The sequence below is a fragment of the Astyanax mexicanus genome, chromosome 14 (assembly GCF_023375975.1).
Source record: "Astyanax mexicanus isolate ESR-SI-001 chromosome 14, AstMex3_surface, whole genome shotgun sequence".
Lineage (NCBI taxonomy): Eukaryota > Metazoa > Chordata > Actinopteri > Characiformes > Acestrorhamphidae > Astyanax > Astyanax mexicanus.
This window is the reverse complement of record NC_064421.1, coordinates 22,463,623-22,477,231: the sequence shown is the minus strand read 5'-3', so window position 1 is coordinate 22,477,231 and position 13,609 is coordinate 22,463,623. Positions and strand designations below refer to the sequence as shown.

General features: G+C 37.5%; 1 protein-coding gene across 2 annotated transcripts in view; it reads left to right on the top strand.

The window, feature by feature from the left end:
* Positions 1-13,609, top strand: part of eml5 (EMAP like 5) — a 68,021-nt gene that overhangs the window by 22,826 nt on the left and 31,586 nt on the right. For both annotated transcript variants that reach the window (XR_007424002.1, XM_007252507.4), the window contains exons 3-5: positions 2,377-2,475; positions 3,346-3,414; positions 10,698-10,883. Coding sequence is in view for 1 of the 2 variants with exons in the window: in XM_007252507.4 (XP_007252569.2) it covers positions 2,377-2,475; positions 3,346-3,414; positions 10,698-10,883 (354 nt within the window). In the remaining variant the exon portion in view is untranslated. The remainder of the gene's footprint in view (positions 1-2,376; positions 2,476-3,345; positions 3,415-10,697; positions 10,884-13,609) is intronic.

Sequence of the window (13,609 nt, the reverse complement as noted above, 5' to 3'; positions counted from 1 at the left end):
TGACTTTCTATGTCCAAACTGGTATCGAGGAAGAAAAAAAGAGTACACATGCTTTCCACTGTGATATATAAACCTGAGTGCCTTGTTTTACTTTTTACTTTGTTTTCTGCTTATTCACATCCATGGATGCAGAGTTTATAGCTGAATCAATAATACAAGCACACATGGAGCTCTCAGATTACTATTATCCTCATATGAAATGCTCAATACTTTAGTACCCTACTGTGCATATCCCCATTTACTTTGCGGTGATATTAAACTATACACGTTGCCTTAAAACAGCAAGTTATGGACTGGATATTTGATAAAGCTTTTCTGCCTTACAATGAACGGCAGAGCGATGTCCGTGCTTAGCTGCCCTCAGGGATCCATAAAAACATGCTATGTATTCTCTCATAGTTGCCTCACTGCTCACTGGAGAAAAATCACATCTCTAAGATCAATATTTCATGACTTGCTGAGGTTTTATAGTAGAGAAAATACTCGCCTTTCCCCTTTCCCCAGGGGATCTGGTTGCACCCAGCAGAGTGATTTTAGGGAGGTAGTGGCTGTAGAAAGCTGGAAGAGGAAATTGCTATCAGCTTTTTTTCTTTTCTTTTTTTCATACGTAGACAGATGGAAAAACAGAACCGGTCGGAGAGATGCTTTCTCTGAAGTGCCTTTGGTCAATCTCCACTTTATAAGTGTATCAAAGGCATAACATGAGATGGTTTACTGGAGGCACCTCACTTTGTACCGATTCGGCATAGAGACGTTCTCTAAGGAAACCTCAGCATAGTGGCTTATGTAATAGAGGCCCAATTGAGTTGGAAAAAGGCACAGCATGGCTGATAGAGTGGAGGAGCTGCACTAAAATGTACCAAAACTTGCATCAAAGAAATTGCTCACTAATGAGGCCTCTAAAGGAACAATCTCCTTTATAAATCTCACAGTATAAGCCAAATGCAGAGAAAATGCATCTGAACACATTAACATACACAAGAAATATTATTATTGTTATTATTATTTGGTCATTGGCTGTTAAGCAAAGTAATTATGCATAGAACAATTAAACCTTAAAATAAATTTGGCAAAGGGTACTCCTTAAGATCTTTTCTTTTAAATTAAAAGCAGTAGTATATTCATTCAAAAAATGTCTGTTATGTCTTTGGAGTTTTTTTTGCCACAGCAGATTTTGCTGTTTACCTGAATGCACTACAGTGCTGCTATGATGCTGGTACAAGACCAACTGCAAACATGAAGACCTCAGAACAGCAAACCCTTTTTTAATCTGCTTATTCACGCATTATTTAACAAACAAACAAAAAGAAAAACAAGAATTTGAACTGAAAAGAGCTAGCATGATAATACGGAGTTATTGCAAAAATTACCAGATTTATTTGCTCTAAAAAAAAAAAATGGACCACAGTGCCATGTTATGAAAGTACTGATTCATATGCTCAGTGCAATTCTTACTAAAAAGATCCCCAGAACTCTCAGTGACAGACTATCTCTTTAAAAACCTGCTTGTTTACAGAACTTTCATAATTGAGCTGTCTTCAAATGTATCTTATCATTGCAGTTTTCAATCAAATATATGATGAATCAGAAAAACGAAGAAAATTTTATTTAAATGATCAACCCCCTTGGAAAGATATTGACTAGGGACACACTGGCTTCTGAAGAATGTCATAAAAATAGAGAGATGATCATATGTCAGTTTGAATAGTCATTGCTGATACCAATCAAGGGTGGTAATATATCAAGGCGCAGGGCTTTTACAATGAAACACAATCAAAAAGGCTGCTCGTCTAGTGCAAGTAACTCTCATCACTCTGTTATTCAGTCACATGATTTATTTAGCATTCCGACTTTTGCTGTGGTACTTTTGGTTGTAGTTACATGTGGAATGCTATGTTTGCGGTTTTGTGTTTGTAGTGGCATTTGCTAGGTTAACTGTGTTCTGATACTCACTGTACTAATCTGAGTGATGTACTTTTGAGGGAGGGATCTGGTTAGTGGTGTTAAAAGGCTACTAGGCTTTCTTCATGATTTTGAGTCAGTAAGAAAACGGCAGAGCACGCAGAGTAAAGCAGAACCCACAGAGTGGAATTCTCTGTAGTTACAGACAGTTGAATAAGGAACTATAGTGTCCTGTGACTAATGAGCCTTGTGCAGAGCTGCTGTAATCCTTAACTTGCAAATATGATCTGATTGGCTTTTAGGATTGACTGATTAAAAAATAGCTGCCTGTCGCATATTTTGGCTAAAATAAGCTGTTATTGATCCTAAATGCTCAGTTGAGCTGATTAACAAAGAGGTGGTTTAATGAAATTATCGGTCAGTGTACATGATTTATGTATGTATTGATCTATAGTGATCTTTTGTCTTTTGCAGTGTTTGGTATCCGTGGGCCTTGACTCCAAGAACACAATATGTGTATGGGACTGGAGAAGAGGGAAAGTGCTGGCTGCTGCTCCTGGTCATACAGACAGGGTAAGGTCACTCACTCTCTCTTTCACACACAGGCACACACACACACTTCATTCATTAGAAGCATCTCCGAGGTCATTTCTCAGAAGTCACTGCACTAAAGCAGACAGCTGTAAACCAGTTAGTGTTGATTAAGTAATAGGTTCAAGATTGCATCATCTGAGAATGCATTAATGGAATTAATTTCTGATAATGTACTGTCCATAACCAGTACAGCTAATTTTATTCTTAGCATAATCTTCAAACCCCTTTTTCACATTTTGTCACCTTACAACCACAAACTTAAATTAATTTTATTGAAATCGTAAGTGATGTACCAACACAAAGTAGCAAATAATTGTGAAGTACTAATACTTAGTAAAGCCACCTTTTTATTCTTTTAGGGTTTGTCTCTACCAGGTTTGTGCATCTAGAAACTGAAATTTTCTTCTTTATAAAACAGCTCAAGCTTAGCCAAGTTGGATGAAGAGTGTCTGTGAACAGCAATTAAAATTTTGCCACAGATGCTTAATATGATTTAGAGGTTTCAGAATAAAGAGGGCTGAATACATTTTTATTTGATTTAAAATGTTGAAAACCATGTATCATTTTTGTTCCACTTCACAATTGTGTGCTACATTGTGTTGGTCTCTCAACTAAAATCTCAATAAAAGAAATAAAAGTTTGTGGTTCTAAGGTGACCAAATGTGAAAAAGTTCAAGAGGTATGAATACTTTTGCAAGCCACTGTATATACAGTCACTCACACTCAAAGACAAAGATATATTCTATTTAAATCAGATTAACATGCAGGTATTACAAAGTAGTTCATTTTACATTAAAAATGTTTTGTTTTGTTATGATTTGTCGCTGTTACCTGTCTTTTTTTCCAAAGATATTCGACATATCTTGGGATCTATATCAGCAGAGCAAGCTTGTGAGCTGTGGAGTAAAACATATCAAGGTATTGCTGGATTTTTATTTGTCTGATTTAAAAAATGTGTCATTTAAGCATTGGGAATGTTAGTAAGTATCTTTCCTATTAACTTCAGCATTATCACAGATAAAAATGTTAGACTGGTGTGTTATCCAAACAGCTTCTATAAGTTCTGTTTATTTTGGCGAATAATGTTATTTATAAAAAAAAAACTTATTATTAACTTATCTATATTCCCAAATTAAATTGCTTGATTATCATAGATTTTGTGTGTAAATAAACCTTGTTTTAAGTTAAATAACATGTAAATAAGTTCTGTCCGAGACCAACCCGCCTCATAATTGACCGATGTGCGGAGCTTTAAATTTTAGCTGCGCAGAAGTCCTTTTTAAGGATTTCTATTGTATATTTTTGGCCTGTACCTTTAATATAAGCACAGAATTGTTCCATTTGTGACTGGAGAAGTGATCGTTTATGATACGTAGGATTGGTAGAGCTTTGAAAAGGCTCTGCTGATTCAGCTTCTGCAGTTCTGCTTGTGAAAGGATGTGAGTGAAGTGGTGTATGCCGTCCCAGCTCTTTTAATTCAGTTGTTCACACTGGCAAATCACAGCAGTGACAGGCTGCTCTCAAAAATCTGTCTATTTTTACACTAGAATGGTGGGGATTTGTATCTTTTGTAAGGGTCTTCACTAAGCTGTCTTTTGAGAGGGAAGCACAGCGGTTTGGAAATACAATCCCAAACATGAGTCACTTTAGATCTTATGGCAGCACTTTGAGATGTTATTTCATCTGAATTATATACAGCTGCATCTATTTTGGACATTTGTAAGTGAAGTGTAGTGTGTGTGTGTGTGTGTGTGTGTGAGAGAGAGAGCAAGAGCAAGTGGAAGAGAAAGAGAGTATACGAGAGAAATGTTTTTGTTTAAATTTTAATGCTAAAATGGTTAAAAAAAAAAAAAGTTGCTTGCACATGAAATGCATATCCCTGTTCTCACATACTGACAAGGTATAAAACCAACTCTGTGTGTATGTGCATACACACTATTAAATTTATTGTATTAATTTTTTTTTTTACTGAATGGTGCTGTGCTATTGGATATGTACTAGTGCAGTTAAGTAGTTAATGTAGAATGTAGGGGTGGTTGATATGGCCCTAAAATAATATTGCAATATTTCAGGGTATTTTTGTGTGCTAACAACTGCAAAAATAAATACATAAATAAAAGTATTCACTCGTCTGCATTCTGTTTGGTGAAGTCTGGTTTGGGTGCAGCTGCTCAGCCATGGAAACCCAGTAAAATTTGGTTAAGGTGTGTGGAGATACAGTTTTAATGGTCAGAGGGTTGGTGATAAAGAGATTGATGGTAGAATTCAGAAACTATACCCTCTCTGAGGTTGTGGAGTATTTGCTTGCTATATGGGGAGTGGAGATGAATTTGGTGGTCTTGTAGTAAATGTGAGAATGTTTTTCTCTCTGTACCGTGACTTTTTGTTATTCCGTTTTTATTTATTTTATTTTTCCTTAGTTTTGTATTCTCAAGCTGATTATGGCCACTGTTTTTGTATAAAAATGGTTTATTAAGTCTCTCTCCCTCCATCTCCTCCTGCCGCTCTCTTTCCTAATTTCTAAATTCCATCCAGCTAATCCAGATCCAACCTTAGCTTTGTCTCTCAGACATTGCTCTCACACACCCTCCTCTCTCTTTCGCTCTCTCTCACTCTATTAATCTATCTGTCTTACCTGTCTCCTCTGTAATTTCTCTCACCCCCTCTCCCTGTCTTTCTCTCATTTCCCCCTATGTCTCTTTTTCCCATTTCCCTCTCTTTCCCTCTCTTTCTCTCTCTCGTTCTCACTCTAATCCACCTCTTCCATGGTGCCAGGACAGTGCAGCAGTTGTTCCACATAATTCCTGAGTCTTCCCCCTCCTAGACCATGTGACATCTGCTCCCAGGGCCAGTGCTCAGTCAGCGATTATAGCACTCAATGCATGCAGGAGATTTAGCCTGGAGTAATCCCCATCTCTCTTTCTCTCTCTCTCCCTCTCTCTCTGGGAGGCAGCCATAGGGAGACACAGAGGCTTTGTGATACTACCATGCTATAATTACAACTAGAGTATCTTGAAACAGCACCTAGTTGTTCCGTTTTAGAAGACAGAACTGCTTGCCTTGAGATTTGGGTGAGGTTATACATATAGGGTAGGTTTTACATTTGCATACCACTGTGTGTGAATAAGTGTATGTGTCTGTATTTAAGAAATGTGAGTAGAAAGTGCACCTTTATGCTGTAGTACACTGTAGTGCCTTTAAATCTTCCTGTCCTTTTCTAATGCTCTTTACCACACTCTGAAACTTAGCGTGACCCTTTTTGCAGCTCACACAGCTCACCTTCATCCCCTTTACAGTTGCCTCGAGTTGTTTAGTGCAGTTTTGGATCTGTGTAGTTGCAACTACAAACATACTACATCTAGACATGGGGAGGTGCCTGGTCAGGGAACAGAACCCAGAACTCATTCATTTTCCCTTGCTGAAGGCTTTAGTTCAGTGAGAATGTCTCATCTTTCCTTTATGAAATTTTCCATGCTTATTTTATTATTATTATTTTTATTTATTTATTTTTTGTTCAAAATGCCTTTGCCCATTTCTGCCAAGAAGGTCATTTTCAACTTGATAAAGGTCATATTTGTGCTTGTATTGCACCACTGCATGGGTGCACATTGGCTAAATCTACCTAAAGAATCAGCTTCTACATAAAGATATTATAAAACCTCGAAGGTGCTAGGGCTGCACGGTATTGGAAAAATTTAAGATTGCAAATGTTTGTTTTTCAACGATATATATCGTGATATTAAACAATGCAGGGCCTATGACATCACCAGCCCCGCCCCCACCCACATGCTGTCTCACATCCAGACCAAGTCAATGCCAAGCAGAGTCAGCACCGAGCACTCAAAACCCGTGGAAAACAAACAGTGTGTTTATAACCAAACAGATCGTATTTTCTCATCCTCTTTAACTCAAAATCTTTCAATAAACAGCGATAATGGAACTGTGGTATAATCACAATAATAGAATAGATTATTGCTTAATTAACTCGATATGACCCAGGATATTAATCAACCCATGTTGAGATGCAGCATATGAATGTGAGTTGTGTTGAATATGGAGACTAACAAAGATTTCCCTTACCTCTTAATTCACATAAATAAAGGCAAATACATGGGAATTTTGTCTCTGATTCTGAGTGCACTTCTGTGAAACAGAACTATAGAAAGGCTGTAGTGTGAAGATGACTGTGTCTTCTGTATGTGCAGTGGAGGGAGTTGGGAAGTCTACACTGTGAGTCTGGATATGTTAAATGCACTTAAATAATATGAGGAAATTGGTTTCCTTAATTTTTAAAGCAATGTTGTTTCAAAAATTTCTGGTTATTATGCCTTATTTGTAAGTTATTTTTGGCATATTAATTGCTTACACAATATTGCTCCTTCAAATGTTATGATCAGGCAAATACGGTAAAATTAAATCGTATTTTATTTTTTATTATTTAATTTGACTAAAATATAGATTCATACTTAGATGTAGAAAGACACTGCCAACACAAAGTTAGCAGCTCAGCTTGGTTTTATAGCCTGTAACATTAAGGCCCGGTAGTTAAGCTTAATATATGATCTACAAGTTTACCTAGCCTGAAAGAATGACTACACAGTTGTGGTGAGTGTCAGAAACACTTAATAGAGGAGGAAACACTTAATATGCAGTTAGATGGTGCTAGAAGCTGTTGGAAAAGAAGCTTTTAGTGGCAGTAGTCTAAACTAATGTTTTTGTTATTAAAAAGTTGATTCAACTTGATCTTATTTGAATGTATGTGTGGTCACAAATGTTCACATAACTCAAAATACTTGAGTAATGTTGGTAATAAACAATTTTACAAGAAACTGTGGGTTTACCTTGTAAGAGAAAGGGTGGTGGCCTTGTGTGTGTGTGTGTGACCATAAAGGGACTTGGCAGATAAATAGCAGTGACTCATTTTGATTACATTAAAAGCTTTTTCCAAAGAGCAGACCTGCAAAACTAAGGCCTGTGGTTCAATAAGGCTTGCTGCCTTCCTAACGTAATTCAGTCAGCCTGGCTGGAGCAGCGTCCGCCCTGCTGTGACAGTCATCACTGAACCGAGCTCTCTATCTCCCTCTTATTTCAAGCTCTCTGTGTGTCCATGTTTATCAGCAAGTGGGTGCAACCTAAAGTAGCTGAATGCATTCACTAGGTGGGGAGTTCCACAAATATTTGGACATGTAGTGAATTCTGTAGGCTCCTCTTTGCACTCAGAATGCTTAATGAAGTTCTTTATTAATCATTCTTGACTGTCTTGGTTTGGAGTGGAAAATGTAAAAATCAATACTTGGCTCCTAACCTGGCCAGGTCTTTATAATTCTTTTCAGTGTATTGATGAATTTTTAGGGCCAGTTTCTCAGACTCAGGCTAGAGGCTTAGGCTTAGGCTAAATCAGCTTAGGCTAAATCAGATATTGTCAGTAGAGAAGCATCACTGGAGTTTCATTTCACTCCAGAATTAGGTTTAATGAGCTGAACGAATATCAGCAATAACTAAGCCAGTTGTGCTGTTCTGCTCTCTGTCAAAGGCGGGGCTTGAGTCTTTGAGCAGTGAAATCTATCATGTTGGAAAAAAGTGCAGCGAGTGCAAAAACCAGTGCATCACTAATGACGTCTGTATAATAACAGATTCTACTCAAACTCTAAGGACTGTTTAATTCCAGACAGAACATTCGAAATAGTAACTCCAAATGGACTTTGTTTCAAATTCTCATTCATAGCTCTGATTATAGGGACATTAGAATATTAAACTGAATGAGCCAGAACAGCCCATTACTAAGGATGTGTAATATGATGGAAAATTCATATAGTCTTATGTCCGATAACAATATAGATCACAACATAGCACATTTTCTATAAATTCAGTGGATTTTTCTGTGATTGTTCTTTAAATCATTTATTAAAATAACCACACAAAAGACATATTTTTTATTAAATGTTGAATGAACAAACCCAACGAATAAAAGCATGTTTCATATTTTCTTATGTCTCTCCTTTAATTAAGAAACTGTGCAAATCAGGAGTGGTAAAGGATCAGGACTGAAAAACCCTGTTTTTATATGGAGACATAAGTTAATGCAGGGACTAACTAAATTAACTTAAATTGACAGCCTTCAGGGATAGAAAGTAGTGATATGTATGTGATTGGAAGTGTCCCAATTTCACTCTGTAACACTTACTCACACACTCACTATTTCGCAACATCATTGAAATGTATACTTTAAACAAGACACTAGGGTTTGACACAAAAATTGGGATAGACACAACACTAAAGCTTAGGTGTAGATTCTGGTTTAAAAAAAACATGCCATTTGGGTTTGAGTTGTATGGAGCTTTTTTTTGACTGATTATAACTTTAGGAAGACTAACTTAAGCGTTTTTTTATTTTTTTACACACACACACACATACACATAAGTGAGTAGAGCAGTAAAGATATGCGTGCATGGAGCAAAGCATCAGCGACCAGACAAGGTGTATGTGTGTGTGTGTGTGTGTGTGTGTGTTTGCACCACAGACCAACCTAAAGGTAATGCTGGAAACCTTGGCATTCAGTCTCCTGTGAACCGTTCTGCTGTGCGCTCACTGTTCTGCCTTTGCACGACATCAAAAAGGTTGTTATATTTTGCAACAATATAGACGATGGAGCATAATTACTAGCTATAGATATGTTGCCAACATCACACGAAATAAATCATATCGCACAGCCCACTGTTAATTTTGTTTAAAGAAAAATCCAGATTTTGATGTCTGAGTATTCTTATTTAAAAAAAGGTCTTTATAGGGGGTTTAATTGCCTAATGATGCTTTAATTTATCTATTAATTTATTTATTCAGTTAATACTGGGTAACGCTTCATCTGAAGGGTATGTATATAGGACCGCTATAGTGTATTTATATTTTCCTCACAACATAGCTTTAGACATTGTATGAAATAAATATGATTGTATTAATTGACGTGCATGAGTGTTGGATTTTATTTTTACAACTAGAGATATGCTTTAAGTAAGGAAAAACAAATAGGTGAGGGAAAACAAAGACATGAAAGAGGATTCCTAATACATTAGACGTCCGTTAATTTCTACTCAATAAAGTTGTTATACATGTAAAATATGTCATAACTGATGTGTATTTTTCTCAAATGGGTGTGTCTTATAATGCCTTACCTCTACATTATGTAGGAATGATGCTTTATAACAGTTTTTTAAATTAGTTTAGGTTAAGGATGTCAAATAATTGTTATTTTAATGTAAATTTAATGTATATCTTCATGTTTTCTTAAAATATCTTGGGTCAAATTCATTAATATTCAAATATTCAATTAAAAAAAAATTGTACACTATTCAATGCTTACAAGTGTGTTATGAAGCCACTATATATGCATTCTTTGAATGAAATGTTACCTAATTTTATAATATCTTTATATCAGTGGCATAAACTGATCTGATGTGTGAGAGGTTAAGTGGCTAAAAGGCAGCTCTGAATGAGAGGATGAATGTTTATTCCTCTGCTTGCTCAGCTCTGTCACGGTGACTTCACGCTTGGCAGGATGAGGTCACACACACAGCTGACCCTGTCGCTCTCATGGTGCGCTATCAGACAGGTGTGCATGCCCTGGAAAATAGAGCTCTGCAATCTCTCTCTCTCTCTCTCTCTCTCTCTCTCTCTCAGAGAATCATACGCAGGAATCATGATGAATCATGATGTTCTCAGTTTTGTGTGACCTGGAAAAATGAAACTCTGCGGTCTCTCTCTTTTTTTTATCTCTTTCTCTTTTTATCTCTCTCTCTCTCTCTCTCACTCACACACACAAGCACACACAAATGCACACACCAATTGTTATGCACGGAGTGTCTCTGTGTGTGTTACTGGTGTTTGCACTGAATTCAGGGTGTGTCTGTGCATGTTAAAGGTCTGTTTTATGAATATCAGAATAAAATGTGTGTATGTGTGTGTTTTATATCAGCTGTTATGCATAAAGTCATATTCATAATGAGTAGAGCTCATTGTTTACACCGTAACAATAGATAATGTTGTTTTCTGCCTCCTAGGCTCCATTATAACCTATTAATTTTTAAAGTCTAAAATTTGCAAATGCTATGAAGTGCATGTTCTAAAAGCATTTTGTTTTATCTTCTCTCTGTCTCTCTCTCTCTCTCTCTCCTCTTTCTCTCTCTCTCTTTCTCTCTTCCACTCAGTTTTGGAGTCTGTGCGGGAACGCTCTGACCCCTAAGCGTGGCGTGTTTGGGAGGACGGGTGAGCTGCAGACCATCCTCTGCGTGGCCTGTGCTAGAGACGAGGTCACATACTCCGGTGCCTTGAATGGGGATATCTATGTCTGGAAGGGAGTCAACTTGATACGGACCATTCAGGGGGCACACGGGGTAAGCACTGTAACAGTACATTCCCTTATTCATTGATGGCTTCTGATTAAAGCAAAAGTGATCGTCTGTATTTTTTTTATTGGAAAGAATGTGCAGTTTGCTAAAAAGTACCTTTAAAACATGCATTGTGGGGCTCCAGGTGGTCCAGCGGACTAAGGCGCTACCACTATGATCGGGAGATTGCTGGTTTGAATCATGATCATGCAGCTTGCCATCAGCTGCCAGATCCCTGAGAGAGCAGAACTGGCCTTGATCTTTCTCTCTGAGTGGGTAGATGGCGCTCTTTTCCCACATCACTCCTAGGGTGAAGTTAGTCAACACAAGGCATCTGTTAGCTTATGTATCAGAATCGCTGTGCTTTCCTCTGAGCGCGCTGGCTACTTGGCAGTGCTGCATGAGCAGCAGTTCGAAAAGAGGCGGTAATTGGCTTCACATGTGTTGGAGAAGGCATGTGCTGGTCTTCACCCTTCTTGTGTTGAGGGTGAATGAGTGGCTCGATTGTCCAGATAAATTGGGAGAAAAACTGGGAAAAAAAAGAAAAATTTGCACTGTGGTGTATTTTACTTTTTGAGTGGATGAATCTGGTAAATTAAGATTCTGTTGCACTCTGTTTTAGCTCGCCAGCTCTCTTCAGTTCAAAAACTGTGTATATTTGGTATAACTATATGTAGGGTTGCAGCGGTAACCGGTTTCACGGTATACCATGGTATTAAAATGCACGGTTATCATACCGTGTGTGTTTGCTTATTACCGGTAAAACGCAATCCAGCGGAGAAACTCACCCGCGCATGCGCAACTCTGCTCCGCTTCAGCTACTCAGCACACAGCGGTGAGAACAGCAGAAAGTGCATCAGACTAAACAAATCTCCGTCCGCCTAAAAAAAGGCTAAACTAAAATCAGCAGTGTGGGACTATTTCAGAGACCCGCCAAACGCACCCGAGGATGGTTATCCGATTTATAATCAATGTGGCCGTAAAGTCACAGCTAAAGGTGGACATACCTCAAACCTGTTCTCCCATCTCCGAGAACACCACCCCGCCGTGCAGCGCAAAGTATGTGTTTAGTTTATAATTTTAATCTGAACATAAATAAAACCTCTTTGTAGTCGTGCACAACCCATGCGGTAAGCGCCCGCAAAAGCGCTGAGTTATCCGAAATTTGGGCACGCAGGTACAGGCGTGAAGTGCGTCCTACGATGGATTCACGTGTCCGTGTAAAGGTCCTGGCCGGACTGGATGTGAAAGACGCCATTCATTTACATGTGTTCATTTTCAAATTCTGACGTGCCTGTTTTTCATATGTTAAAACCAGACTCGGTGTGAAAGCCTTAAAATAGAAATCTCTATTGTGAGGATCATGTCAGAAATAAATCCCCTCTTTCTGCAGTATCTGGTTATATACCAACTTGGCAGTAAAACGGACGTTTACAACAGTTGTTGATCAGACACTGACCCAGGCTCAGTTTATTAAATATTTTAAATAATATTTAAATAATTTAAACTTAAATAATTGTACTGAATATTTTAAATACAGATATTTACTTCTTAGAGGACATGTAATGTGTGTAATGTGTGTGTGTGTGTATGTGTGTATATATTTATATATATATATATATATATATATATTTTTTTTTTTTTTTTTTTTTTTTTTTTTTATATATATACACTCTTAATGCCCTTAAGAGTAGTGGAAAAACCCGGTTTCCTTCACCTGATGGTGTACAGTTTTTTTTTTTAAGGAGACATTATCTATATAGTTGTTCCAGGTTTCTACAATAAATAGTTAATTGAACAAAAAACCTTTGTTGTAATTTCTTTAAGGGTCAGTTTAATAATATATGTAACAAACTGTGATACCGTGATAACCGTGATACCGCGGTATTTTCTGAGACGGTTATCATACCGTGAAAATCTCATACCGTTGCAACCCTAACTATATGTGAATTAACAGAAGAAGACTGAATTTGCCGTTCTGATATCTTAATGTTCGCAGTAGAGTAGTTTTATCAGCACCATTACCAGCTCTAAGGTTGCTCAGCCTAACTAGTAAAAGCTGTTATAAAAAAAAGGTACCTTCTTTTATAATGAATATATTTAGCTTTGCAGGAATGGTAGCAGAAGCATGGTGATGCCATCTATTATAATAGTTTGCTCTCTCCCCATTCAGGAATGCTACTGCTTTCCATTTAATTGAAAAAAAACGTATGGACTGCTACTGTAAACATCATGATGGATTGTGAGGAATTTTCTTTAACTTTTAGTTAAATACCTCTGGTATTAGGCAAGCTGTAGCACGACAGTTATGGTTTAATTTGTCCTACATGACATTGCACACCCTGCAATGTGACAGTTTAAAAAATCTTATTTTTGGGGGTAAAATATCACTTTAAACCTTCATGCCAGATCGGTGGATGAGTTATAGCAGTTGATAACATCATTGCTGTTTATTGCTTTGATTGTTACATATAGCTGCAGGGTAGGTTTTGTAGTGTCAGCTTATTCACAACACTGTCTTACCCTGGCAAGAAGCCAGTTGCGAACCAGTCGCTGAAATGACATGCCTATAAGACATGGCTGATAACTTCCTTGTTTTTAATGACCATTGTTTTCCCCACATCCTGCATTCCTGTGCTCTGTGAAACTGTACTGTCAGGCCATGTTCTGTCATGTGCTTATTTAAACCAGTGCTTACAGAGAAAGGAAAGAAAGAAACCGAGTTGTAAAAG